Source organism: Zootoca vivipara, chromosome 14, assembly GCF_963506605.1.
Source record: "Zootoca vivipara chromosome 14, rZooViv1.1, whole genome shotgun sequence".
Lineage (NCBI taxonomy): Eukaryota > Metazoa > Chordata > Lepidosauria > Squamata > Lacertidae > Zootoca > Zootoca vivipara.
The window spans coordinates 43,151,629-43,179,270 of NC_083289.1; the positions used below are offsets into that span (position 1 = coordinate 43,151,629).

The following is a 27,642-nucleotide window of genomic DNA, read 5'->3' on the forward strand; positions in this document are numbered from 1 at the left end:
ACTCAATGACAGAGCCATAGGCTGCTGAGGAAGGAACCGAGAGAGGAGCCTCAGAGAGCGGTGGGAAGGTGGGGACCTCCAGGCCTCGCAACTGCTTCATAGGGGCAAGACGTACTGGAAAGGATTGTGTGACTGCTATGACGGAGCTGTTTCTTTGAATAAAGAGTTAACTTCATGGGCATTGGGTGCTTTATTGTTTTTATCGCTGACCTACGCCTGACTCCAATGCAATTATAAGTTATCCATCTTTTCAATCTCTTTTGATGCCACTGACCATTGTATCCTCTTAGATTGACTCCGTGTGATGGAGACTGGAGGCTCTGTACTGCAGGATCAAGTGTGCACTGGGGTTCCTACTGTGTGGACTAAAACTTTGTTCTGCTTCACCCTAGTTGGTTTCTTTATTCCCTTCTCCTGTCAAGACGTCACTGAGTATACAACTAATTTACCTATGACTTCGGCCAAACAGCCATGCACTATGTCGATAAACCTTAAGACTACATAAAACACTGCTTTCACACTTATTTACATTTTGCCCTGCAGCAAAAAGTTTAAAGGGAAACACACAGCAAAACAGTTTGTTTTTGTTTGTTTTTTAAAAAAAGTAAAATAAGTAATACAATAAATAAGAGTGAAGCATTAAAACCAGTTACAATTCTAGTCCAAAATGCAAAGAGCAAAGGATATGAACAAAGCAGCGAAGAGTATGGTTCAAAAGCTACAGCAAGATTTAGAGGTTTTGTGGGATTTTGATTTTTTTTTTAAGAGTGAAAAACTACAGGGCTTACATACTGCAAAATGTGTGGATAACTATGTTCTTGCCTACTTATCAACTGCAGGATTAATGTATAACGTCAGCCAAATCGTTCCAGGGAGAATTCTACAGCAGGATTGGCTCTGAGCCATCCTTGACAGGCACAAAATCTCAGAACTGCTTTGCTTGTGGAGTCACGCAAAAACGGGTGTGATATTTGATACAAAATTCCCCTTGTACACACACAAGAGAGAGAATGTGAGCAACATTACAGCACAAGGGTGTGTGTGTGTGTGTGTGTGTGTGTGTGTGTGTGTGTGTGTGTGTAATCCCTTGATGCTATCACTTTGGAGCATTCCCTGGACCTAAACAGAGAAAACCCATACAGGAAGAGGACAAGCAGTGGCTACTGGGGTCCATTGTGCTATCTATCCCTCTTCCAAATAAATACTGTAAAACACAGCATTAAAGAAGCATGACATGTTATCCCAGGGTCAATGTGTACTTTTGGAACACGTCCTTTCAATAGGAACACACAATTGAAAGCAAACCCTATTACAAGGGCAGGGAACCTGCAGCTCTCCGGTTGCCTTGGATCACAACTCCCATCAGTCTCTGCCAGTCAGGCCAGTGGTCAGGGATGGTGGGTGCTGTAGTCTAGCAACATCTGGAGGGCCAAAGGTTCCCTACCCCAGCCCAGTAAGGAACTGTGTTCATTCAACTTTCAATGTTTTCTTTTAACTCCCACCGCCAGGCCATCTTGCCTTGAGGGGGAGGGGAGAATAAAGAAAATTGGGGAATTGCCACCACCTAGTTCCTGGTTCCCTTCCCTCCACCAACTGCCACCACAGGGGTGTCTAAAGGACCATCTTGCCCTGAGGGGACTGGAGAAGCAGAAACAATAGCTTCTTCTAAACCAACAAGTTGTATTTTCCTTTTATTGCAACATTTTAAAAAAAATATTGGTGCCTATTGTTGTAATATTCTTCAGCAAACTCTTTGGGTAGGTCTGCCTGAAAAGCAATATATAAATACCTTAAATAAAAAAAATGTGTTACAGTTTTATGCTTCCCTTTCTCCACAGAGATCGGAATAGCATACAATGGTTCCCCACCCGCAACAAGCTGGTGAGGTTAATTGGACTGAAACCACCAAGTGAGTATTGTGTCTGGCGTGGTATTTGAACCCTCAACTTCAACTACTACAACATGTTGACTGTCAAATTAGGTGAGCCACCATTTAACAAGACAAAGCTACAGTAGGACGTTTCTTTTGCTCTCTCTACAGCAGGCATCCCCAAACTTCGGCCCTCCAGATGTTATGGACTACATTTCCCATCATCCCCGACCACTGGTCCTGTTAGCTAGGGATCATGGGAGTTGTAGGCCAAAACATCTGGAGGGCCGCAGTTTGGGGATGCCTGCTCTACAGGAAGCTCTCTTTAGATTACCTGGTTGGCAGCCATTGGAGAGTTGTTCTTCACCCATTCTTCCACAATTTTGACCACAGCGCGGAGGATTTTGGCATCGTTTGACTTCTCAATGAGGGATGTCAGAATAGCTTGGATGAAGTTTTTCCTCATTTCCATGCTCATCACAGCAAGGCGGGTTTTCACCAAGTCCAAGCTCAGCATGACCAATTCACTTGTACCAGCTGCAGACGGAATCAGAATTGAGCCACACACATTATTTGATAATGTACATGATTATTTAGGGTTTTTTGGTTGAAAACCATGTCTGAAACTTCCCTAGTTTTGGGCACACTTTGAAACGGAAAGCCTTCAAAACGCAGTCCAATCCCTATATTAAGGAATAACATTACTGTAACACTCAGCTTAGTCTTACCAACAGGGAGTTGCAAGCTATTACCTGTGTTTGCTTCCGCTGCCCCTGCCTGGGTCTGTTGGTTTAAGTGTTCCCTCACCATCTTCTGAAGAGATCGCATGAAGACCGAAATCAATCTGTCTATGTAGCTGGGATTGTTGCTGCATGCAGACTTCAAAATCATTAAGGTACCTGAAACACGTACACACACAAAACCCATACATTAATGAAGATAATAATAATTAGAGGGGAAAAAACATTTGTTGCTGTCCTACTTTGAACAAGGCAATCAAGCATTACTTTTTACTGTGGAGGAGCAGCAAAGAGAACAACAATTACCAGACCTTTAGAAGGCATCTCAAGGCAGCCCTGTTTAGGGAAGCTTTTAATGTTTGATGGATTTCTGTATTTTAATATTTTGTTGGAAGCCGCCCAGAGTGGCTGGGGGAAACCGGCCAGATGGGCGGGGTATAAATAATATATTATTATTATTATTATTATTATTATTATTATTATTATTATTATTGGCAAACTCGGCCCTCCAGATGTTTTGGGACTACAATTCCCATCATCCCTGACCACTGGTCCTGTTAGCTAGGGATGATGGGAGTTGTAGTCCCAAAACATCTGGAGGGTCAAGTTTGCCTATGCCTGATATAATTTTTTAACAGGTTGGGTGAGTTCTGGCAACCATCTTTCCACCCAATGAATGACTCCTCTCTAATAGAGTTACAGACTGGACAGTCAAATGGCTCGATGCGGGATTCAGCTCCTTTCCAAAGTCTCCTCCACTGTCTACTTCGCATCAAAGCCGACTTCACCCACACGCCAACCTCAACTGGTGTTACACTATAAAAACACATATTTCTCTATCCTCGCTAAATTCATTTCTCCCTACTCAACCCAACAACTACTGCCTCGTCTGTAGGCAGTCTAATATAGGGATTGGAGCTCCCTTGCACTGGATGACTGCTCCCATCCGAGCATCCCATCCCTTCATGAGATGCCATCTTTCCCATGGCTTCACATCCCATTCCCATGGCTAGTTCAAATCTCACTTGCCCATTCCTACTCTTTTAACCAGAGTTTATTAAGCCGAATGCCTAGTCGAGTCATTTTCATCTGACTGTAAACAATCCTGGTCCTACTCAAGAGTGGACTGGCTGAAATTAATGTCCATGACTAACACAGGTCCATTAATTTCACGGAGTCTGCTCGGAGTAGAATTTGGTTGGATACAACCCAACCTGCAGGCCGGTATATAACAAGATCCCCCAGCCCAATGAATGGTGGCGGATTGTTCGGTACAGTATACAACAAAATGTTTGACTAAGAAATCACCAGTAGAAACAAGCCAAGCGCTCTCTCTGTGAATGTTCAAATGACTTCTGAACATTTCCCAGGGTAGGTCTTGCATTTGACAACTGACGAGGCTCTACTGAATGCAAAACAGCCAGACTGCTATCTACGGAGGCACCTCCTGCCCTCACACCTGCGGCAGGCCAAACGCTTCTGCTGTCAAAACTCAGCCACTTAATCTCCAAGGCTCTTGCTATCAAGCCATAACTCAGTAATTCTGCAGAAATCCCCCAAATGATTTAGACACTCCAATTTTGGTAGCCAAGAGATTAAGTAACTTATTCTGCTTATTTCCCCCTACGCCTCAGCCTCCTGCCTCCTTTTCAATAAAGCATGCTTGTCATTTTGCATCTTATAAGGGTCTGCACTTTGCTTATAGAGTTGCTGGGATTTGGGGGGGATGTCCTCAGTAACAGTGTGTACTATCTTGGGGGGGGGGACACAACAACACTAGGCTCTATAACCTTGGAGTGTTCTAGACAAATGATAAGAAGTATCTTTCTTGGTTAGTGTGTTCTACAGCACAACCTGACACCTGACAAATAGGCAATTCCCAAAGTGAAATTACATCTGTCTACCCAGATCACAGGCTAGGATAGTGAAGGACATTTGCCATTTAAAGCAGCCAGCTCTCCAAGCCATTGCAATTCCAGGCCCCGCGTTATTGACAGAAGCAATTCTGTGGCAAGCTGAGGATAGACCCAACTTGCCAAATTGTTTAATCATTTCAACACATCCGTGCTACCCGCTCAGGCACTTTGACAAGAGACAAAAGAGAAACCCACCCCCTGCTTGTTTAATCAAAAAGTTAATATGTGAATGAAAGAGGAGAAGCTTATTTGCGGATGCAAAGGATGAGCATTGTCTCTGAAACGAGTCTATTGTACTGGAAAACAAAGAAACAGAATAGGTCTGGTGATCATGTGCAACTTGCAGCCAACATATAAGCTTATTAGTTTAAATAGTGCTTTTGAAACAAACTGTAAAGGGATGAAGCTAAAGAATGTGTTGGTTATTTTGACCCAATGTGTGGATTTTAGCCTTTATTACTTTTGTTGGTCATGTGAAACACTTCTCTCTGCCCATTCACTCTCCAATATGATCTCCTCCTTTGTGACTCCTCCAACTAGCCTAGTCTTCTCCTCTTGTCATCATTCCCCTGCGCTCTGGAACCAGCTCCATTCTCCTAGCTATCCTGCATCTACTGGCCAGCTGCCTTCTAAAGTCTGCTCTTCCACGATGCCAGAATTAAGCAACCTAGTGCCCTAGAGAGGTCATAAGACTCCAATGGCCAGCATGGCAGATGGTAAGGGAGTGGTGGTCCTAGAACCTAGAGGGCATCAGAGCTGCTCAACCAATGGCAGCAAGAGAAGCTCAGCCAATCGTTGCCAGAGACCTCACTACAAGAGGCCTGTACATTACACCCAAACCATTGTCCTGGCTTATCAATCATGGGTTTTGCAAATACATTATAGAAGTGATGCAATTCTTGACCAAATGTATTGGGGGGGGTTGAAGAAGGAGACGACACTCCTACAAGATAAAATGGATCTTGTCAGCTAGGTTTGAACAGTTCAAAAGGAACATAAAGCAGGTCAAAAAGCTTAAATTGTCTTTGACATGAATATATTTGAGGCTATTAAGCAGCTGGACAGAATAAGTAAATATTTTATTCATTAACACTTGATGGCTTCATTCATAAAAAAAACCCCACATATTCCCAAGGAGAAGCCTATTCTACAAACAACATCTGCTTTCGTTATTTTTCTTGAGCCATCTGCTAGAGGATCATGAATGCTCTAGCCACATTTCAATAGCCACTTATGATCCATTAAGTGTCAGATTGCAATATTCAATGTGTGGGTGGCAGCTTATCTCTTCCTTTTTAGTTTATCTTATTATGGTGCCGTTTGTTCGTAAAGGCAGACGTGAGGACACCTTGTCCCCACCTTTATAGAAACCAGAGCAAAATGAATCTAAGAATCATAGAATTATAGAGTTGGAAGGTATCTCAAGTATAATCTCTAGTCCAGGGGTAGGCAACCTAAGGCCCGTGGGCCGCATGCGGCCCAATTGCCTTCTCAATCCGGCCCATGGACAGTTGGGGAATCAGTATGGTTTTACATGAGTAGAATGTGTCCTCTTATTTAAAATGCATCTCTGGGTTATTTGTGGGGCATAGGGATTCATTCATTCCCCCCCCCCCAAAAAAAATATAGTCCGGCCCACCACATGGTCTGAGAGATGGTGGACCAGCGCACGGCTGAAAAAGGCTGCTGACCCCTGCTCTAGTCCAACCCCCTGCAATGCAGGAATATGCAGACAACCCATATAGGGATCAAACCCGAGACCTCGGTGTTATCAACACCACGCTCTAACCAACTTCGGAGACTGGCTATCTGCTGAAACTGCAGGCATCTCCAAACAGGAAAAATAGCAGTGGCCAAAAAAACGCTGCCTACTGGGCAGAGCAGGGGTAGCCAACATGGTACTCCCCAGATATTATTGGACTACAACATTGATCCCTGATCACTAGCCATACTGGATGATGTTGATGGGGTATGGAGTCCAACAACATCTGGAGGACAGCATTTGCCAACCCTGAGGGCCAGAGGGCCAGGCTAAGGCCAGATCCACATTCAAATCCTCACTCAGCCATGAAACGCATCAGGCAATTTTGTGCCACCCACACATTCCATCTAACCTACCACAGATTGTTTTTGTGATGATAAAAATGGAGGCGTGCTAGGTAACCTACCCTGAGCTCCTTGCAGGAAAAGACAACATATTAAAAAAATGTAAGAACATGAATGTTAACAAAACCCATGCTTAAAACAAAATCTGTCAATTTTTACAAGTACTATCAAATTTGGTTCTTGTAATTAATGCAAGAATCAAATCTCTTAAAGATGTGTTCACACATCTGAATTTTTCCTAACTCTCTGGAGCAGATTTAGGGCATGTGCAGAAAAAAGAGGAGGAAGCAAAGTTCTGTTACACAGCCAAAAGCACTTACACTAGAACTGTTAAGCTGAATATCTTCTTTGCTGCTTTCATAATGCCCAAGCTTTAAAAATATTTGACAATATATGATCAGTCAACTGGCCGAATCTGTTTTGACCAGTCAAATGCCCAGCCCTAATAACATAACGTACCAGGCAGGAACTTACCAAAGAGTTGAGAAGGATTGGCATTTGTAGCTTTTTCATAATTAGTAAGTCCTTCATAAATAACTTTCCCAACGGCTGCGTAGAGACACTCCAGTTCTTCATACTTTGAGGCAACACTTGAAGTACCTACGCCACAGTTAACAATAAACCGAACACAAGATAGATTCATATGTATTTATTTCTGCTGACTTTCATTCAAGCGGTGAGCACATGGACGCAAATGTCCACACGTGGATTTCACCCCTAGCCTGAAGTTTCCCATCCCTGATGAAGCTTGCTGAAGACTTTCTGGAGAACTGCCACTGCTTTGTGGCATTTTGGTGGGCCTAATAAAGATATTGCCCTCCTGTAGGACTTGGAATTCTCCATTAGTGAGTTTCTGCAGCAGACTGAGGACTTCTCTTCACATTTCCTACTTGAAATGTAAAGAGCTTGCAACCTCTCAAGCAAGGGGGTGGGGGTCTCCACTGTTATACATATCTCCCAGTTGCAATGTTAAGACTTCTTACTTCCTCTTCCCTCTCATCCCGTTAGCTAAAGTCTAGCTTTACACCCAATTTCCCTTTCTTGTCTTATTAAAATAGCCATGTTTAACAACTGAAAAACTGCACCTTCAAAGCAGAAAAATGGTAATTGCAAAAGACATTAAATTTATGACACGCATTTCTTGAGCCAAAGTAATAACTGCCACAGGTTATTAAGTTTTTATGCCACTGGATAATGATGTATTTCTCATGATTACTTATTTCAACTTTTTCTTTTAATTGGGGTTGAAAGTGCAAATATCTAAAAAAAAAAAAAGGCCATAAAAACCGGCACAAATGAGAGGATCGCATATTTGGAGAAGTTCCGCCCTTTTCCCCTGGTCACACAAGGTTTTTTTCTAAATAAATAAAGCGGGGAGCAGGGGGCTGCCCCTCCCCAACATACTTGGTTCTGTAGGAAAGTTGCTCATTAAGCGAGAAAGGAGGCTGTGAACAGCTCTTAGAACTTTGGTGTTTCCACATGTCATGCAAGAGGCAATCCCTCGCTGCAGAGGTTTGAAGCTACTCAGAATAGCTGGAGACTGGAGTACGGTAAGGAGAAAGCTGAGAACCTCCAATCCAGTACAGATATTGGCAAAGTTGGCCTGGTTGGGCTGTTCCTGGAATAAGACATCAAAAGACAGATAAAGATTAGCAGTCTCTCCCACTCTGCCATACTCACATACATGCACACAAACCCCACATACAAGACATCCACAAGAAAGTGACCTCAGGATTTAATGTGAGGGTTTTAATTCTTGCATCAATCATGTCCAAACACTTCAGGGCTGTGCGGCAAAATACACTCTATTCCTGAACAGAATATGCTCTTTGAAGATGGTCAGAATCACATTTAGAATACACACATGGAAGGGAGGAGAGAGGGGTTGCGCCACAATCTCCATTTCCAACCTCTTTACATTTTTTGATTGTGGTCACATGGTCTGAGACACTGCAGTCTTCATCCAGGTAGAGAGAGACCAAGCTACTGAACACCTGGAGGTCAGAGATGGGGAGCTCACTTTGTGATCCCACTTCCTACACATCCCTTCCGACTAACCAACACTTTTTCTCTATAGTAGATCGAACTCTCTGAAAAGAAGCTGTCGTCCCACTGAACCAAATAGGAAAACCAAAACTATTCTACGATTCGTTTTTTGTCCTTAACATTAAAGAGTAATGCGCTATTAAAACTAGTTGTTCACTTGATTTTTTAAATGTGTTAGGAAGCAGATTTAAAGCAAAAGCAAAGACTACCCTTTTCTCAATTCACAAACATATTAGTAACTGCTGATGGAAAGCACCATTTAAAGAGACCTTCCTGGGTTTCTCCTCCCCGTAAGACAGAATGCCTCTACAGGAGTAGCCAATGTGATGCCTTCCAAAAGTTGTGCTACAACTCCCATCATCCTTGATCATTGGCCATGCTGGATTGGGCTGATGGGAGCTGTAGTACAACAACATCTGGACAGCAGCACATAGGCAACCCTTGGTTTAAGATGCCAGTTGCAACACAGGCAGTTGCAACACATGGTCAGTATACGTCTTGCTTCTGCAAATTTTCTGACATACCTGGCTAAAATTCATGACTTTTAAGATTTTTCCATTAACAGTCTTAATTCAAACATGTAAATAGGTATACTTCTTGGGTAAGAAAAGTTTGTTTTTCCTGCACGTATGCATGCCCTAATTTTTATCTCCACCCCCTCCGTTTGGACTTCAAGAGATTGTTACAAAAGGAAATAGGATATTCAGTACCAGGCTCCCAGTCAAATTCCCCTTGATGATACTCTTTGAATGGAAGCTGGCCATTTACCACAATTTAGAAAGGAATCAAATAAAAATTTATCTGGGTCAGTAGCTTAAGAGTGACCTTGTCCATATTTTGTCTTCAACTGCAGTGTGCAGCTGGAATCTCCTATATGAGCCATCTGGAGCTATTTTCTCTGTAAGTTTTTTCCCTTACATGGCAACTCCTCTCTGCTTGTGACTTTTCATGGCCTGAACTGTGCAAGCTGATTTGAGAGGCAGGGGAGACCCTCACAGGTAGATGATTTCACTATGCTGGGCAAGTTATCTTAAATAATTTTGTTACAGGTTTGCAGGGGACAAGGATCCCCTAAAATTCCTGGGTGTCAGGTTCTCCCCATAATTTCTGAAATTTGTAAATGTGGGGTTTGATCATCAAATGTAGCAAGGCGTTAGTTAAGACAGTGTTCCTCAAACCTGAGACTCCAGCTGTTGTTGGATCACAACTCTTGCTAGCTAGGGATGGTGGGAGTTGCAATTCTTAATAATAATAAAAGTCCTTAATAAAAACTGGAGGCCCAAGTTTGAGAAACACTGCCTTAAAAAATAAGTCAAGCCAGCTTCCTCAGGAGCTTGGCTTAGAGAGCTGCCATCAAAGGACAAAGGCAGGTGATTACACAGTCATTACCCTGGCAAAACATGAGACTTTCAGCATCAGAGAAGAAAGGGAGAGTGCCAGGTTTACAGGGGGCTTGATGTCACCACCGGAGAAAGTGCCTTTAGCAGGAGGCTTTTGAAATGGAAGTTGCCAGGGTGATTGGGGGTGGGGGGAGATACTGGAAGCTGAAGGGGAAGTGTTGCTTTTCTGCAAATGCTTCTGGGAAGAAGATGGAGGAAATGGAACTCAATGGGCACTGGTTAGGAGAGGCTGCACCAAAAGACAGGCCCATGACTGGCTGCCACTTTGGACCAAAGCTTGTTGAAGCTATGAGAGATGCAATAAGATACACTTTTGGGGTTTAATGTTCTGAGCCCCCTCCACTGAAGACTTCAGGTATAAATATATGCAAAATAAACCATATTTCTAAAGACACTAATATCTGAAATTCCCCTTTCCAAAGCAATAAATTGTTGCTGTTGTTGTTGTTGTTGTTGTTGTTGTTGTTGTTGTTGTTGTGCTACCCATCTTACTGGGTTGCCCCAGCCACTCGGCAGGTTCCAGAATTTTTTTAAAAAACACAATAAAATGTCAAATATTAAAAACTTTTCTATACAGGGCTGCCTTCAGATGTCTTCTAAAAGTTGTATAGTTGTTTATCTGATGGGAAGGCATTCCATAGGGCGGGTGCCGCAACACAACCCCTGGTTAAGTGCCAAGACCCCTGGAGTCCCTTTCTACCCCTCAGCAGAGATTGGGGTGGCCCATAACAAAATAAATAAAGCCTCTACATTCAGAGGACACTCAGTTACTTGTGATCTATGAATCCTCCAATTATTCTATGGAAGCTGACATTCTTACCACATCTGTAAAAAGATCTGCCATAAGGGCTCCACCTTTCCAACATTTAAATGCATTAAGGAAGACTGCCGTGTTAAGCTGGGCTGGCGCTAAGTACCATTGATGGAACAATTTATAGCAATTTCCCCCCCCCCCCAAAAAAACCTGATGGTTTCAGTGATCCTGGTTTGACAGAGTGAAATGATTCGTAATCATTTCTAATCCCTACCTTTACACCAGGGTGTGCTAAGGCACAATTTGCAGAGGACCACTATTTCACAGGTTACGAGCAATGTATCTTCAGGTTCCCCTTCCTGGCTAACTCCAGAAAGGAGCAACTATTAAATAGGCACCTATCCATTTCGCTTAAAAAAGCATTGGGGGGTGGCAATTGTTCAGCGCGTGTTGATGGCATTGCTATGATAACGTGAGATGTAAGAAGTAACCATACTAAATATTCTGCGGCTTTTCTTTCTCCCAGGTGAGAAATTATGTCCTCTCCCCCCACATACCCTGCCCTGGAAATGAAATCTCTTCACCCCTTCCCTGACAATATATGAAATAGTACCTCTGATGTGCACTTAAGGAGACTGACACATTGGTCCCGTTCACGTTCAACTGGGGTTTTATCAAAGGGGCCATTGATAGAGTTTGCACCCAGGTTCATTCTCTGGTCTTTCTAGGCGAAAGAATCAGATAGCAGGTGATGGAAAAGACCCAAGATCCTGGAGAACGGCTGCCAGTCAGGGCAAAACATACTGGGCTAAATGGAATCATAGAATGGGAAGGGACCCCCAAGAGTCCTCTAGTCCAAACCCCCTGCAATGCAGGAACCTCAACTAAAGCATCCATGGCAGATTGCCATCCAACCTCTGCTTTAAAACCTCTAAGGAAGGAGAGCCCACAACTTACCAAGGGAGTCTGTTCCACTGTCTAACATCTCTCACCATCAGAAAGTTTCCCCCCGAATGTTTAGTCGGCATCGCCTTTCTTGTAACTTGAAGCCATTGGTTCGAGTCTGACCCTCTGGAGCAGGAGAAAACAAGCTTGCTCCATCCTCCATGTGACAGCCCTTAAGGTATTTGAAGACAGGTATCCTATCTCCTACGGGACACAGGTGGCGCTGTGGGTTGAACCACAGAGCCTAGGGCTTGCCGATCAGAAGGTCGACGGTTCGAATCCCCGTGACGGGGTGAGCTCCCATTGCTCGGTCCCAGCTCCTGCCAAACTAGCAGTTCGAAAGCACATCAAAGTGCAAGTAGATAAATAGGTACCGCCGCTACAGCTGGTGGGTAAACGGGGTAAACGGCTTTTCCGTGTGCTGCTCTGGTTCTCCAAAAGCGATTTTGTCATGCTGGCCACATGACCTTGAAGCTGTACACCGGCTCCCTCGGCCAATAGAGCGAGATGAGCGCCACAACCCCAGTCGGTCACGACTGGACCTAATGGTCAGGGGTCCCTTTACCTTTACCCTATCTCCTCTCAGTCTCTTCTTTTCTAGGCTAAACATACCCAACTCCCACAACTGTTCCTCATAAGGCTTGGTTTCCAGACCTTTGATCATCTTGGTTGCCTTCCTCTGCACATGTTCCAGTCTGTCAATAGCCTTCCTAAATTGTGGTGCCCAGAACCAGACACAGGACTCCAGGTGGGGTCTGACCAAGGCAGAATAGAGCATGACTACTACTTCCTATGATCTGGACACTATACTTCTGTTGATGAAGCCTAGAATAGCTTTAGCTTTTTCTGCTGCTGCATCATACTGTTGGCTCTTGTTAAGCTTGTGGTCCACCAAGACCCCTAGATCCTTTTCAAATGTACTGCTAGTAAGCCAGGTATCCCTCATCTTATAGTCGTGCATTTGGACAAAGAGCCTGGTCTGGTATAAAACAGCTTCCAATGTTTTTGCTCATCTCCTCATCTTTATACACAAAATTCAGTGTCAACATTTGTCAACCACAGTGGAGCAGGCTGTACAAATAACCCACACTGGGCAATGTATCATTGAGTCTGAGAGTGAAGAAAATTTGTATAGCTGCTGCACATTCAGGCTGCATCTTTATGTCCTCTGTGTCCAACAATAGAATGACTGAACCCAGACGTCTTCTATTCAGCAAGCTTGCTGATCATTCTTCAAATCAATTCCATTTGCCTGATACCAAACAGGCCTCCAGTCAAAACGATCTCCCTTCGAGCAGAGGAAAGCAAGACTCCCTTTTTTATTTGGCTCCCAATGTGTGCTACCTTTGTTGCACGACGCAAGAGCTTCTGACAAGTGCTAGAATAATAGATATGCATTCAATTATTCAGAGCGGGGAAGGTAGGCCAAAGATAATTCTTACAGCGCTGTGTAATACTGTTTCATTTGTAAGAAGGAAGACAATGTGCAGAGTAGCTGTTAAGTAATTCAGTTTGATCTTCCCCAGCGCAACTAACATTCGTTACTAAGCACTGAATTTTAATGGGAATGCTCTCCAGTTGACTTATAGAGCAATCAGAGGATGGCATGTAAAAAAGCTGTAGGTTTTCTTCTAAAGTCACCATAGGGGAAACAGCTGAACTCAAAAGCCAGTGTACCAAAAAGAAATCAAAGCAAAAACCCCACAGCCACAGTGACCTGCAAGAAAAGGTTAACTTGCAGTTCAGCTGCTGTTAAGACGAAGAAGCTGAAAAGTTAAGCACCCATCACAGGACAATGAATCGTAGCTCAAAAAAAACACCTCAATTGCAACCTGGAAATGTGAATGCATCTCCTGCTATGAAGATTGCTTTCTTTACCAAAAAAAAGGGGGGTCTAACAAACATATCCAAGAAAAGAACTGTGATATAGTTGTTTGTTTGAGTGACCCAATTTCACTGCTGAACAAACATTTGCAGGTTGTCTTCCAAGCGTCGAGCAACCACCACCATCCCAAAAATAGAAGCGAGGGAAATGGCAACTACCCTCCACTTGATGAGAAGAGTGCAGGGTCTTTCTAGCCTGTGTCCCAACCAGAACCGCTAGTGGTCAAAGTTGATGAGCGCTTAGCCCAGCAACATCTGGAGGACCTTAGGCTCCCCAACCCTGTTAAGAGTGATGGATTACAATTGAGGAGACCTCAGCCCATAATCCACTCAGTCATGAAGCTCATTTGGTAACCCTGAGTTAGTCATTCTCCTGCTCACCTACCTCACAAGGTTGTTGTGAGAATAATATTGCACGTTACTCTGAGGAAGAGCAAGGCCTCCACTTTTGAACCACTTAGGATTTACCTAAAATCAGTCCCATGCAGGGCTGTCGGCAAAGTGAATGGAGAAAATTGAGAAACGCGCCTTGGAAGCCATTCAACGTCCGAGGCGTGTTCGAAAATGGAAGCATTCACTTCCGGGTTTGGGGCATTCGGCTTCCGAAACGTTCAGCAGCCGAGACGCTCGAAAACCGAGGTTCCACTGTACACTTGCTCTGGGCCTTGGGCGGCTAAGTTGGGCGGCAGCAAGGGGGCGCCAGTGACTGCCTGTTTGTTGAGTTGTTAACATTATTTTAACAAGACTCCCATCCCGGACCTTGGACAAGTTCTGCATGGGCCTGCCTAAAACGTAGCTAATGAGAGCAAAGTAGAAGAGCTTATTCTCTCTCTGGCTGCTCCTTTTACCTCTCTAGGGAGTCCTACCTTGCACATCAAGACCCATAGCTGGTACGCTGTGAAAGAGACCATTGTGTCAACCGATTCGTAGCGTTTTCAAGATTTGGATGTCTGTGCAGTCTGAAAATAAACTATGAACTCATCCATAGCCTAATTGCCACATTTTGCAATGCAAGCCGCAGTCAAGAGATATTTATTTTATTCATTAAATAGACATGTATAGTATAAGCTCTATGCTATACACACCAGCTAATGAATAAAATAAATATTCCAGACTGATGCTTATAACGCAAAATGTGGCAATTAGCATCCAAACACAGCAACGGGTAAGGCTATTGCTCATACCACTGGTATTCATTAGGCAGCTGTTAAGGGTCAATTTGGATGCAGAACATGTTTAATGAAACACATTACTGGTGTGGATAGATGTTTAAAGATACGAGCTTCCCTCTCCTGCAGCTGTCCACATTTTCAGATTACTTTTGCATGCTTCAGACACACACACACATCCCACCACAGTCACACAACCTAGTTTCCAAACCAATTCTCCCATTTTCCAGCTCCTTTCTACACACATACATGAAGCAGCAGTGTCAATGTTGTTGTTGTTGTTGTTGTTGTTGTTGTTGTTGTTGTTGTTGCCACAGAGATGTTTGGCAAGGCTGACCTCAAGGATACAGGAAAAAAAAGCCAAGGGAACAAGGCTGCAACAACATCCCTGTAGGAAACACAAGGGCTCCAGGCCGCCTTTCTTGACACATTCACTCGTTCATTCATAAAATCTATAGCGTCTTGTCTCCTCTCTAGGCAATACTGCTGAAAAGCAGCTAACAAAGGCACGCAAAACAAAACAAAGATCCAATCTATAAAACGCAATACATAAATGTGTATCCAATTAAGTCCTCCTCAGAGCAGACCTATCAAAATTAAGGGACCTGAGATAGACATGTTGATTAATTTAAACGGGTCTACTCCAAGGAGGGCTAGCCCTGGATACAACCCCAAAACAACTTTTAAAAGCCAAAATAATCTGAACAGAAGTAAAGCCAAAAGCCAGTTGGAAAAGCAACAACGGCATTGTACATGTCAGAAAGGAAGAACTTTGAACCAGAATTTGAAGGTGGTGCCACAGAGAAAGCCGTTTTCTGCATCTCCACCAACCTTAATTCAGAAGACAGAGGCATGCGCAAGTCCCTCCCCTCCACAACAATAGTCCTTAACGGGCAGGAAAATTCACATGGGAGCAGGTGGTCCTTCAAGTAGCCTATTTCCAAACTGTACCGGACAAAGTGAATTTCCAAAGTGAATGCCTAAAGAGGTTCCTTGGGAGGTTGGGCAAAGGCTACCTAGAGTCTATACCATCAGCTGAGAGCCTCCACACTTGCTGAAAAGTATACACTGTGCATGTCCCCATTTACTTTTTTTAGTTACTACAGATATGCTAACTCTGCCCCAGTCCACGAAGAACTTGCAACCAGCAAGCCTTCACCCCACCTCAGCAACAGACAACAACTGCATGGCAGCGAGATTAATGCAGCCTTTTAAATAAGCCACAAAGTTACTGGCCTGCTAAGGGGCTAGATTACTGCATTGCCACGTTGGACACAGAAGAGGGGAACCATCTTTTCTGTGTCCAGCATAGAAACCTGGGATACCAATCACTAAGCAGAGGTAAATTATAATAAGTGTGCTAACAGAGTGTGCTAACAGAGGAGGGTCAGAGGTGAAGGATTGACTTTCCCTCCACTAAGCTAGAGGACACAAAGAGTGCTGCATCCCACTCGCTCACTTGTACAGTGGTACCTCTAGTTAAGAACTTAATTCGTTCCGAAGCTCCATTCTTAACCTGAAACTCTTCTTAACTAGAGGCGTGATTTCACTAATGGGGCCTCTTGCTGCCACTGCGCCGCCGGCACACGATTTCCGTTCTCATCCTGGGACAAAGTTCTCAACTCGAGGTAACTCTTCCAGGTTAGCAGAGTTTGTAACCTGGGGCGTTTGTAACTCGAGGTACCACTGTATTTTATTTCCTTATTGCCTAGGAAGTTGTTAGATGCAAGACTGGGTAACTAATAAGGACAGATGGTTGGAAAAGGAATACAAGTGTAGTAGAATCTTCTTCCTCTTATTCTCACAGCAGTGATGAGGAAAATTCTCCAGGAACTCAACATTTTAAAAAAATACTTGCATAAAATACCAACATCTCATCAGTGTTACAATGCTAAAACTAGCATTCATTTCCAATTCTCAGCGGTTGACTTTTTATCCTAATCCTGGTGTCAAGAACAAAGACAAGAGTAATTATTTGAGACTATAAATCAATTCCATTAAGCTGAACATTTACCAAGTCATGACATCAAATTAAATTGGCAATTAAATAGGCTAACATGACATTTCAAGTTCTCTACAGCGAGCACCACACTGTTTACCTCAACACATTCTCAGGATCTTCTCTCATATATATATATATATATATATATATATATATATATATATATATATATATATATATATATATGAAGCAATACATTGGGTGCATATATATATATGAATGAATCAATACATTGGGTGCAACATGACAACTCGTAACACACACAGGGTACTTTATTAAGCATTTAATTATATTGTTTCTTACTGATGCCTCACAAAGTTGTTTAAGGCTGGGACATGAACCTACCACAGTCATTAGAAGCTTATCAAACCACTGCAGTTTGAGCTCTGATTTCGGCCACATGTCTGGTCGTAAAGCTGTCTTCAGAAGGTTGACACAACGTCGAGAGAGCAATTCTCCTGGAGACCCAGCCGTGTTTGAGTTGTCATTTACCTAGAAATGTAACAAGAAAATTGACTAAAGAGCAAATATTATGACTGTTGTTGTCAATATAATAACAACAACAACAACAATAATTTCTATACCACGCTTCCTCTAAGGATCACAGGGCAATTTACAATATAAAAACACATAAACACAAAAATATATACCATGGTAACAAACAAAACAATACCCCCCCCAACACACACACACACACAACACAGAGAGTTTAAAGGGCTCTGCAGAAGTTGCTGGACTATAACTCCCATCATCCCACTGGCCATATTGGTTAGCACTGATGGGCATTGGAACCCAACCACTGCAGGGCCCTAGGCTGCCCATCCCTGCTGTATAGAGAGGGACAGAAGATGACAAGCTAGACTTGCATGCTGAAGCAGATTCCCCCTACAGAAAAGCCCCACCGTTTAACAAATGCAAACAAAAAGGGAATTGCTACTATGAATTATCGTTTGTGGATCTGAACAGAGGATGCTTCTCTGAAAGGAGGCCCAGCGGGCTATTACTCCTGCTTCTGTGTGCCATAGGGGTTGCTCCCCAACTAGAAGAAGGCACAAAATGTATAAAAAGCACTTCAGGGCCCAGAAGAAGAGCAGATTCACCCCACAACACCTGCTTCAGTGGTGGCCCAAAGGACACGGGAGGTGGAAGGATGTGCCTGTTTGGACAGAAGGGGCTAAGTAGAAGACCTCCTGGAGGTGGAGGTGGAAGATCTCTCAAACCTACTCCAAGATTTGGGAGATCTCCTCCATTTCTGGGCCCTGGGATGCTTCTTATGCATTTTGTGTTTTCTCCTGGCCAGGGAGGAACCCCTATGATGCATAGATGCAGAAGGAAATAGCCCCCTGGACCTCCTTTTGGATAAATCATCTCCTACAGGACAGCCCCCGGTGGCAGCACCAACAAGAAGGCCTCACTGTACTGGAGAAAGCACTCTTTTAATTACAGCTGCTCTGGTTACAGTTTAATTACAGAGCACAGTGTCGGAATACGAGATTAGCAGAAACAAAGTGGAGACTGGTGTGCTCATTCTAAGCTTTAATTAAGCAGTGTATACAGGACAAAAGTGATCATAGCGTCCTCTCACTTCAGCTCCGGGAGAGAGAGCACAAAGTAAAAAGTACAAAAACACAACAGAGCGGAAGAGCTAAGGCTAGCTTCCGTTCTCAGGCTTTCCAAGCCTAGATAGTAAACACTTGCATGCGATGTAACAGTCACACATCAGCAACGGAGGTGTGAAATGCTAACACACAGTTCCCCAGCCTAGTCTTCCTCATTGCCTCCTTCCTATGCTAGGCATCCCAGTGGGGATGAGAAGCAAAGCATTCTGCAGCCCGCAAAGAAGTCCCACTCCACACTGCCCATGAAAAGTCCAAGGGAGGAGAAGAGCAAGTGGAACACTGCAGATCTCCCTTCAATGGAGCAGTGATGCTGGCTTTTCCCCACCAACCAAGCAAATCATACTGAACAGAAGTGCACAGTACCTGGCAAGCAATTCTAATGAGGAAGTTGATGACCGTATCCGTGTGTTGCTTGTCAATGGGCTTTGAAAGGAGCGCATCAGCCCCAGGCAGCGATTGGCTGCGTCCGAATACCTGGATGATAATAATAATAATAAAGCAGCACATCTGAAAGCACATTTGACATGGAAAAGGGACGGCAATTTGCTGTGTCCTTGTTGAAACATGCACAGCTCACCAAGAAGAAGACATGCAAAGAAGTACAGGCAGAGTTGAATTTTGTCTACAAGGAAATGGGGGGGGGGGAGGAGAGATGTGACCCTTACTGCACTTATTGCCCCCGTCGCAGTCCTGAACCGCTTCACTTCTTGGCCCGAATCGACCGAAAGCCCCCTCTTCACAGCAGATGAGGCGGAACTGGCTCCTTCGCTACTGGCACCCTGATCCATATCGGAATCCGGCTTTTGGGGAGAGAGGGGAAAGAAGAGCCAAAGAAATTGAACTCAATATGGGATTTCTATAGAAAGGCCAAGGATTCCGTACCAGGCAGCGAAACAGCTGAAGTCCTCTTACCTGCTGATCTTTGATTCTTTGCAATTCCCATTTGATGACCACTTCTGCCAGGTCCACAGCCAGCTTCCTTTGCTCGATAGTAACACTGGGAGTGAAGCCCAGTCTCTGCATGGCACTCACCATGTGCTGCACTAAATGGTGCCTCACCGGATAGTAAACCTGTGGAAATTTCCCCCATAATTATTGATATAAACATATATATTTATACCCTGCCTTTTACCTGACAGGGACTCAAGGCTGCTTGCAGATAAAATAAGAACAGGTAAAAACCTAGAAAAAAAACATCATTAAACATACATAATTACAATGAAAACAGCATGGCACCAGTCATTTCATTAAAAGCAGTCAGTTCCAAAAAGCCTCCTAGAATAAGGACTTCACCTGCCAGCGGAAGGACAGCAAGGAGGGAGCCAATCTAATTTCACTAGGTAGGGAGTACCAAAGTCTGGGAGCAGCCACCAAGAAGGCCCTCTCCTGCATCCCTACCAAGCATTCCTGTGAGGGTGGCAGGACCAAGAGAAAGGCCTCCTCCAAAGATCTCAGAACCCAGTCGGACAGCTTGGACCTAAGCAGTGTGCAAAGGGCTTTCTAGGACATAACCCGCACTTTGAATTGTGCCCGGAAACAGACCAGTAGTAGAGATGCTGTAACAAGGGAGTCGTATGTTCCCTAGATCCAGCCCTAGTCCACAATCTGTCTGCGGCTCTTTGAGCCCATTCAAGTTTCTAAACACTTTTCAAAGGCAGCCCCACATAGAGCATGTCACAATGTTTATCTCCCTATATAATGTTCATACCTTCTACAAACATGATTTATCCTTCAGAATTAAGAAGGAAGAGAGTTCTCTCTCCCTTCCTCCATTCTCCTGCCACTAGAGCAAAATTAATGGTAAGTACAGGAGCTGAGAAAAATATGTAATCTATATGTTCCCGGGAGGGTGGAGGAATTAGGAATGGACCCCAATCGTCGTGCTTCCAATGATATCAGGAGATACAGGAATCCGATATACGCTCAGAAATAATGCCAGAGATACTTTCCAAGTTACAAAAAAAAACCACCACATTTCAGCCACTTCCAAGCTTTGGGACGCCCATCAGAGCAAATCTCTGAATAACCCTGCACCACACCTTCTGAATGGCCGGAATGTGCCCTTGTAATCTGATAATGCTTCTTGCTTGCGGGCAGGGGGAGGAGTTCATGGCTTTTGCATGGCTGTAATGTAGCACATTGTGTAAAGGTAAGAAAGGCATCCATCCTTCTGCCCACTGCCTCTGGCCCTGGTATCTCCTGGAAGGTAGGTTGCACAGGAGGCAAAGTTGTGCTTGGAGTGTACAAAGTTCCCCACTCCTGCGCTAAACAGCGTTGGCAACTAGGTATTCATCAGGTGTGGGGCAATGTTGCTTTTCAGTCAAGGAGCCTCAGGTTTTTCTAACTGAGCTGATGAATATGCTTTACAGGTTATGAAGCTGGGAGCCATCTAACTCTTCCTCCTCAATTCAAGCTGTGCAAAGCAGGCCTGGGGACACACTGATTCCACCAGTGCCTTTGAAACCTAGCAGGGTCAGAGCACTACAAGAAAGAGAAAAGCCAAGCTTTCTAGTTTGTATACTGTCTTTTAAGCCCCTCTGGCCGATGGATTACAGACCACTTTCATCTCAGGTTTGCAATTCTCTCTTGAGCCCACAGAGCGCAAATCTTTGGGGTATTATTCGAAAGTGACAAAAGAGCTCTCGCAGTAGCTCCAAATGACCAGAAACGCTGGGAGAGGGAGTATTCACTGGACCAAGAGCACAACAGTTCTCGTCCTGCACCAAAATTACTCCCCTGGGCCCTCAGAGGCAATCCAGCCTGAAAATCAACACAAAAGTACCCTTACGAAGTGTTCTGTGCTGAAACAAGCCACTCCAAAATTGATTTGTGTTCTCTGGCATTTAAGAACATCTCAGAGGGTTTGTGTGTGCACTGAAAATTTATGCCACGCAAACGCCACTGATGAAGTTATTTGGGTCAAGGCCAACCCTTTGCATGGCCACTTTATGGCATATTGGGGCGGGGGAGGCACACATTTTAATGCCTAGTGAGAGACAGAGAGAACATTATGGCCGGCATCGTATCCATTCATTACACTGTTAATCCATTTCATGGAATAATGTGTGTGGGAGAAGCTTTTAGACTGGCCACTTGCTCAGAAGGCGCTCAACCAGTAATCAGACCGGATGAGAGGCTGCAAGCTCCCAATCCCCTCCTAATCAACGGCTTATAACCCTCAGAGGGGAGGAGCCCAGTGATGGCAGACGGAGGGGAAAGAGAACTGGTGGGGCAGGATAGGTGCAATTTTCAAACTTGTCCCCTGGTGATTAGGATTTCTTTGGTGTAATGCTCTCCACAGGGAGGCTCGCCCTGGCGCCTTCATTTCATATCTTTAGGCACCAGACAAAAACACTCCTCTTCTCCTGGGCCTTTGATTGCTGGTAATTAAACGATCCATGGCCTTTTAAACTGTGCTGGTGGGGGTATTGTTTCCGTAGGTATTTTTGTGTTTCTATGCTGTAAACCGCCCTGCGATCTTCAGATGGAGGGCTGTAGAGAATTTTAATAAATAATAATGATAAATACCTTGAAGTGCTGGACTATTAAATGCAAAATATGGACTAGCTGGGGAACGGTGTGACCTTCTTCCACTATGATTTTCCTTGTCCAGTGGGTCAGCATCTGGTGGCCATCTTCCATCCGAGCAGGCACTGCTGGCGTCAGAATAGCCATGGCTTGCCGGACAATGGCTCGCGCCTCCATTGCATGAGCCTTCAGGAGGCTGTGAAACACCTGAAGAGGAGGAGAACACAAACAACTGTATAAAATAAAATCCAGAAAAGGAAATAAAGGTACTATAATCCATAGGTTTTCAACCAGGGGGTCTGAACCTGGTTGAGTCGAGCGGCTACACCAGGTGAAGTGCGCTAATGTTCCTGCTGCCATGTTGGATTCCAACTAAGCCTATCTAGACCAAAGAAGGCCTTCTCGGTAGTGGCCCCCTCCCTGTGGAACGCCCTCCCTTCAGATGTCAAGGAGATAAAGAATTACGTAACTTTTAGCAGACATTGAAGGCAACCCCGTTTAGGGAAGTTTTAAATGTTTTTTCTATGGTTTTTATATACATTGGTACCTCTGGTTGCGGACACAATCCGTCCCGGGGTGCCATTCACACCCCGAAAAGTCCGCAGCCAGAGTAGCGCTTCTGTGCACGTGCGAACCGCACAGAACGTTTCTGCACATGCGCACGCGGCGAAACCCAGAAGCAAACACTTCCGGGTTTCCCATGTTCTTAACCTGAAAAAACGCAACATGAAGCGTTCACAAGAGGTACGACTGTATGCTGTAAATCGCCCACGGTGGATGGGTCACCCCAGATGGTTGGCACATCAATAATAACATTGATTGTTATAATGTATTTGGTACATATGTAGCCATATATACGGCCACCAACTTGGATGAATTCAAAACAGGGTGGGACAAATTCATGGAGGACAAGGTTATCCATGGCCACAATCCATGGTTGCAGGTGGCAGTGCTTCTGAATGCTAGTTTTAGAAACCGCAGGCGAGATGCTCTTGGGCTCAGCTCCTGCCTGAGGGTTTCCCATGGGCATCTGAGTGGCCATTGTAAGAATAGGATGCTGGGCTAGCTGGACCTTTGGCCTGACGCCACAGGCTCTTCTTATATCCACACACACTAAACATGTCTACTTCACCAACGTCCAGTTTCAAAAAATGAGGGGGGAGGGGACATGCATAAAGATAGTGGACGCCTTTTAAATATGAATCTACACACACACATTACCTGTAAAACTATCTTCTTGTGGATGGCGAACTTGGCGATGATGTGCGCTAGGAGCAAGTGTCCGCTGTATTTGCAGGCTGGATCCACGCATGCCTTCGAGAGCAGGCAGGGCCAGGCAAAGGTCATGAGGCGCCGCAGCTTGCTGTTGCGGTTCTTGTTGTTGTCGTGAATGTGGTGCGGGGCATGCTCCACGAGAAGAGTGGCAAACTGCAAGAGGTAAATCCTGAGCGAGTCGAGCATGTCAGCTTGCTTTTCTGGATCAAGTACCTGACCCCAAAACAGGAAAAGGAAAGGAATTTCAGGATGCATCGTCAAACAAAGCGCAAGGGGCTCGATTCACCAGGAGCTACTGCTAGGAGCTACCAAGGCTAGAACTGGGAACCTGCAGCTTTGTGCATAGCTGTTCCATGTCTTAAGACCCCAAAGGGCTGGAGAATTTCTCAAGGCAGCAAAGGTTTCCCAGGTAATGGAATGTCTCCAGCCACTCAAGGCTGGCCATAGGGAATCTCTACACCAGGAAATGCCACAAAGGCTTCCTGTTCAAGCTGGGACCTTGCCTTGGAAACAAATGACAGTCCTTACTGATCTCAACTTGACCACCACCCCAACGCCCAGGTTGGGATTGGTTGCTTTTTTCCCCTCCTTAGGCTGAACTACCTTTGTTATAAATACACTGGTGATGCTTTCGGGGTTATCTCCTTCTGGGTTAGGGGGCCCCAGAAGCTGTTCACCTTCTCCCTTTTCAAAGCTGTGCAAGAAAGCTGGATTCAGAATGTGTTGCAGAACCTGCAGATCAGAAAAAAAATAAATCATTTATTTGTTTATTTTGAATGATTTCTGTCCCGGTCTTCCTCCCTAAAAAGATTAAAGTGGTTCACAATAAAAGGAATAAAAAATCAATAAAATGTAATACAGTAATCAAGGTCTCTTCTCCCCTCCCCCCCCTCCGGTAATTCTAAGTTACAATAGTGCTTTTAAAAGCAATTGATGACTGATGCTAATCCATAACTAAAATCCTCAACTATTATGGAGAAAACTCTCCAAGTGTATCAGGCTTCTGCCAACTAAGGCTTAACTCCTTGAAATCCACTTTCTTTGTTCAAATTATGTGCAAGAGAGGTTACTGTAATTATGTGCCACCAAATTAGCAAACCAGCTGCAGATCTCTTATGCTTTCTATGCTTTTATTGTGGTCTTTGGCACTGAACAAGCTGTTGCCTCCGCTTCAAAGTAAATATACAGAAACACAGCAACTATGCTTACAGCAAGATATACTACACCAGGGGTCCCCAGACTTACCGGCGTTTGGGCCGGTTCCCACGGCGACGATTGCGCGGCGGGCCGGCGGGCGGGGGAGTGCGCGCCCGTGCGCATGCGCACGGCCGCTTACTGGCGCGGCGGCGCGCTTCCAGGGTGGGAAAAGCGCCGAAAATCCGTTGTGCGCATGCGCGTGGGCCTCCCCCGACCCGGAAGTGCACCAGAAAGGACTTCTTCCGGGTCGGGAGAGGCCCATACGCATGCGCAGAAAGGAATTTCGGCGCTTTTTTCCCAACCCGGAAGAGCGCTGCCGCGCCGTAACAGCGGGCGGTGGCGGGCGGCGGGGGTCGTCGCGGGCCGGATTGGCAGGCTAACTGGGCCGCATCCGGCCCCCGGGCCGTAGTCTGGGGACCCCTGTACTACACTAAAAAACCAGGGCAATTAATTTTAAATTATCGTAACATTTCAGTGATAAGATTTTTTTTTTAATGCATAACAATGCAAGTAGGAAGCTTCCATGTCCTCTTCTAAAGTGCCAGATAATTGCAAACTTAGCAGGCAGGACTATGACTGATTAGTACCAAGAGTCACTGTGGATCCCTCTGGAAACAAAGCTTCTTCTGCCAAAAAAAGAAAGGCTGCAGGCAAACAGGTATGTCAATATTCAAGAATTGGGGCAATCAAACGGAAGTTGAATAATTGTTGACTTCACCCGTTATTGCTCTTCTTTAGGCTTGGCATTTTCACAGAAGTAGTTCTGCCAATTATCAAACTCTTGTTGACATTTAAGCAAGCAACTTGCATTGCCCACGGAAATGGAACCTAGAAATACTAACCCGTTTTCATTTAAATGATTTGCTTTACCTTGGCCTTAAGCTCATCTCCAAAGTTGGGATCACTGAAGTCAACAAAGCGGAAGAAGAGTGCCCGTTTTTGGGCAATGGTGTAATTTTTGGGAATCTCTTCTTCCATGTATTCTTTTAAGAAAGTCATGTTGCAGAGGAAACGGCCGGTAAAGGCCCGGAGAAGCTGGAAGAGCAGCTCTATGTCACCATAATTTCGCCTAAGGGAAAAGTAAATTATAAAAGGCTAAGCAACATCAAACTAAGAAAGGAGTTCTGAAAAAGACATGCTCTGTATAACGCTGAAGCACCCACATTTCCAGTGGACACCTTACAAAGAAAGCGAGCTCTTACCAGCTGCCCAGCTAACCCAGCATTCTCCTTTCTCTCACCAGCAAGAAGTATGTTCCCATCACTTGTGCACTCAGGTGTGGGGAACCTTGGCCCTCAAGCTGTTGCTGAACTACAACTCCCATCAGACCCAGCAAGCATGGCCAATGGTCAGAGTTGATAGGAGATGTAGCTCAACAACAACTCGAGGGCAAAAGGTTCCCCCACACCTGAGCTAAAGTGAAGTCAGCTTAGCTTCCCCTCTGTTTAACCAGAGCATACATTAGGGCAAGGATGAGGAACCTGTGGCCTCATCAGCCCCAGGGAACAACGATGCCACCATTTTGGCTGCAGAAGGACTGGCACTTATTGGAGAATTGCTATTACAGTCATACCTCGTGTTACGTTTGCTTCATGTTGTGGCTTTCCAGGTTACGAACGCAGCACCCCCAGAAGTGTTTACTCCTGGGTTCGCTGCACACAAGCAGAAGCGCTCTATCACGCTTCGGCGCGCACAGTAGCAGCACTCTACTTACGGACTTTTCGGGTGCAAATGGCACCCCAAAATGGATCACGTTTGTAAGTAGAGGTACCACTGTAGCCTAGGTCAGTAACTGTAGGCCTGGGGGCCAAGCACAGCCTTCCAGCCCTCTCTCTCTCTCGGAACTGTCTCTGGGACAAAGCTTTTGCTAGGCCTGCTTTGTGCCCTGAGTGTTTCTGCCTGGTTGGAATGTGTCCTTGAACTCTGGCGATGCTTCTTGCTTGTCTAGGTTGAGGACAGAGAGGGGAAGGATGAGCATCTGTAGAAACGAGCCGCTTGTAACATTTGCATTGATTGCTCCACCCACTTTTGCCTCTACCCCGGCCACCACTGCCATGTGGCCTTTGGAAGGCTGTCCAGAAGGGAATGTGATGCTCTTGTGCATGAAAGGTTCTCCATCCCTGGCCTACACAGCAGCATTTGCAGATCGACATACTTGCAGTAATTCAATAAGCAGTACGCCAGAAGCTTTGGCTCCTTCCAGTTTGTGGCTGCCATGTTCTCCTTGCGGTGCCTTTCCTGAAAAGCTTCGCTGACCCACACTCGCCTGAGCTGGCTCACTAAGGAATGCTGGTTCGCCAGCCAGCACTCATCGTTCTTCACTATAATACTTATGATCTGTCAAAACAAAAGCAAGGACATGTACGCGGTACTTAAATAGCCCTAAGCGGGTTATTAGTTATGTCCATTTAATGTTTCCTTTCTGGTAGTTCTGGAGAAAGACATTAAGAACTGCTCTCATCTCTTCAAACCATAAGGGAAATGGGATCAAAGCAGGAAGGTGGGGGAGAGGGAGGGAGCAATACAGGAGCTTATCCAGTTTAGAAGAATTTCAAAAGGAGGTCAGATACACACACACACACACACACACACACACACGTGCTGCCAATCTACTATATATATTGGAAAGTGGTTTGTCTATTTGTTTTCTATGCATTCAGACGCCTCTTGAGATATCATTGCCAAACCCGGCATGAGGGTTCCTGAGGAGGCGGCAGCGGACTTTGTCAACATCTGGATGCCAGGTACAATTTTAATTCAAGATGGTGGACCAAAATGTGACTTTGACGTTTTTTGGCACATGTTCAGCTCCCTCTCAATATATCATCACCAAACTCAGCATGAGAGTTCTGGAGGAGGGTGTCTTCATTGTCATTTGGAGGCCAGGTGCCATTTTGAACCAAGATGGTGGAACAAAAAAATGGCACTCCTGTGACTTTACCTGGGCTTTTCTTATGACAGGTCCAAACGCGCAAATTACATTATCTATTTTTAAAATCACATTATTTTCTGGTTTCTAAAAGTTCCTGGGCAGCAGCGGGCACTCCTTGCTAGTAAATACAACAACAAAGGATTAGGAAAAGACTGGTGGGACAAACAGAGGAATGGGGGGAGAACTACCATTGAAATACACCAAGGAGGAATTGTTCTTGGACAGATTCCACAAATCTCAAACCAAAACAGAAGGTGCA

At 44.8% G+C, this 27,642-nt stretch overlaps 1 protein-coding gene across 4 annotated transcripts in view; it reads right to left on the bottom strand.

Moving 5' to 3' along the window:
* The window catches only part of TRRAP (transformation/transcription domain associated protein), a 162,280-nt gene that overhangs the window by 83,303 nt on the left and 51,335 nt on the right, over positions 1-27,642 (bottom strand). For 2 of the 4 annotated variants that reach the window (XM_035131728.2, XM_035131726.2), the window contains 13 exons: positions 26,607-26,788; positions 25,322-25,520; positions 23,858-23,986; positions 23,201-23,467; positions 21,980-22,186; positions 19,364-19,522; positions 19,117-19,251; positions 18,815-18,925; positions 17,178-17,324; positions 8,037-8,250; positions 7,107-7,232; positions 2,623-2,769; positions 2,205-2,407 (listed from right to left, as the gene is read on the bottom strand). In XM_035131728.2, the coding sequence (XP_034987619.2) occupies positions 2,205-2,407; positions 2,623-2,769; positions 7,107-7,232; positions 8,037-8,250; positions 17,178-17,324; positions 18,815-18,925; positions 19,117-19,251; positions 19,364-19,522; positions 21,980-22,186; positions 23,201-23,467; positions 23,858-23,986; positions 25,322-25,520; positions 26,607-26,788 (2,226 nt within the window). Of the gene's footprint in view, positions 1-2,204; positions 2,408-2,622; positions 2,770-7,106; positions 7,248-8,036; positions 8,251-17,177; positions 17,325-18,814; positions 18,926-19,116; positions 19,252-19,363; positions 19,523-21,979; positions 22,187-23,200; positions 23,468-23,857; positions 23,987-25,321; positions 25,521-26,606; positions 26,789-27,642 lie in introns of all 4 variants that reach the window. The other 2 variants (XM_060283007.1, XM_060283008.1) reach the window with 1 other exon arrangement.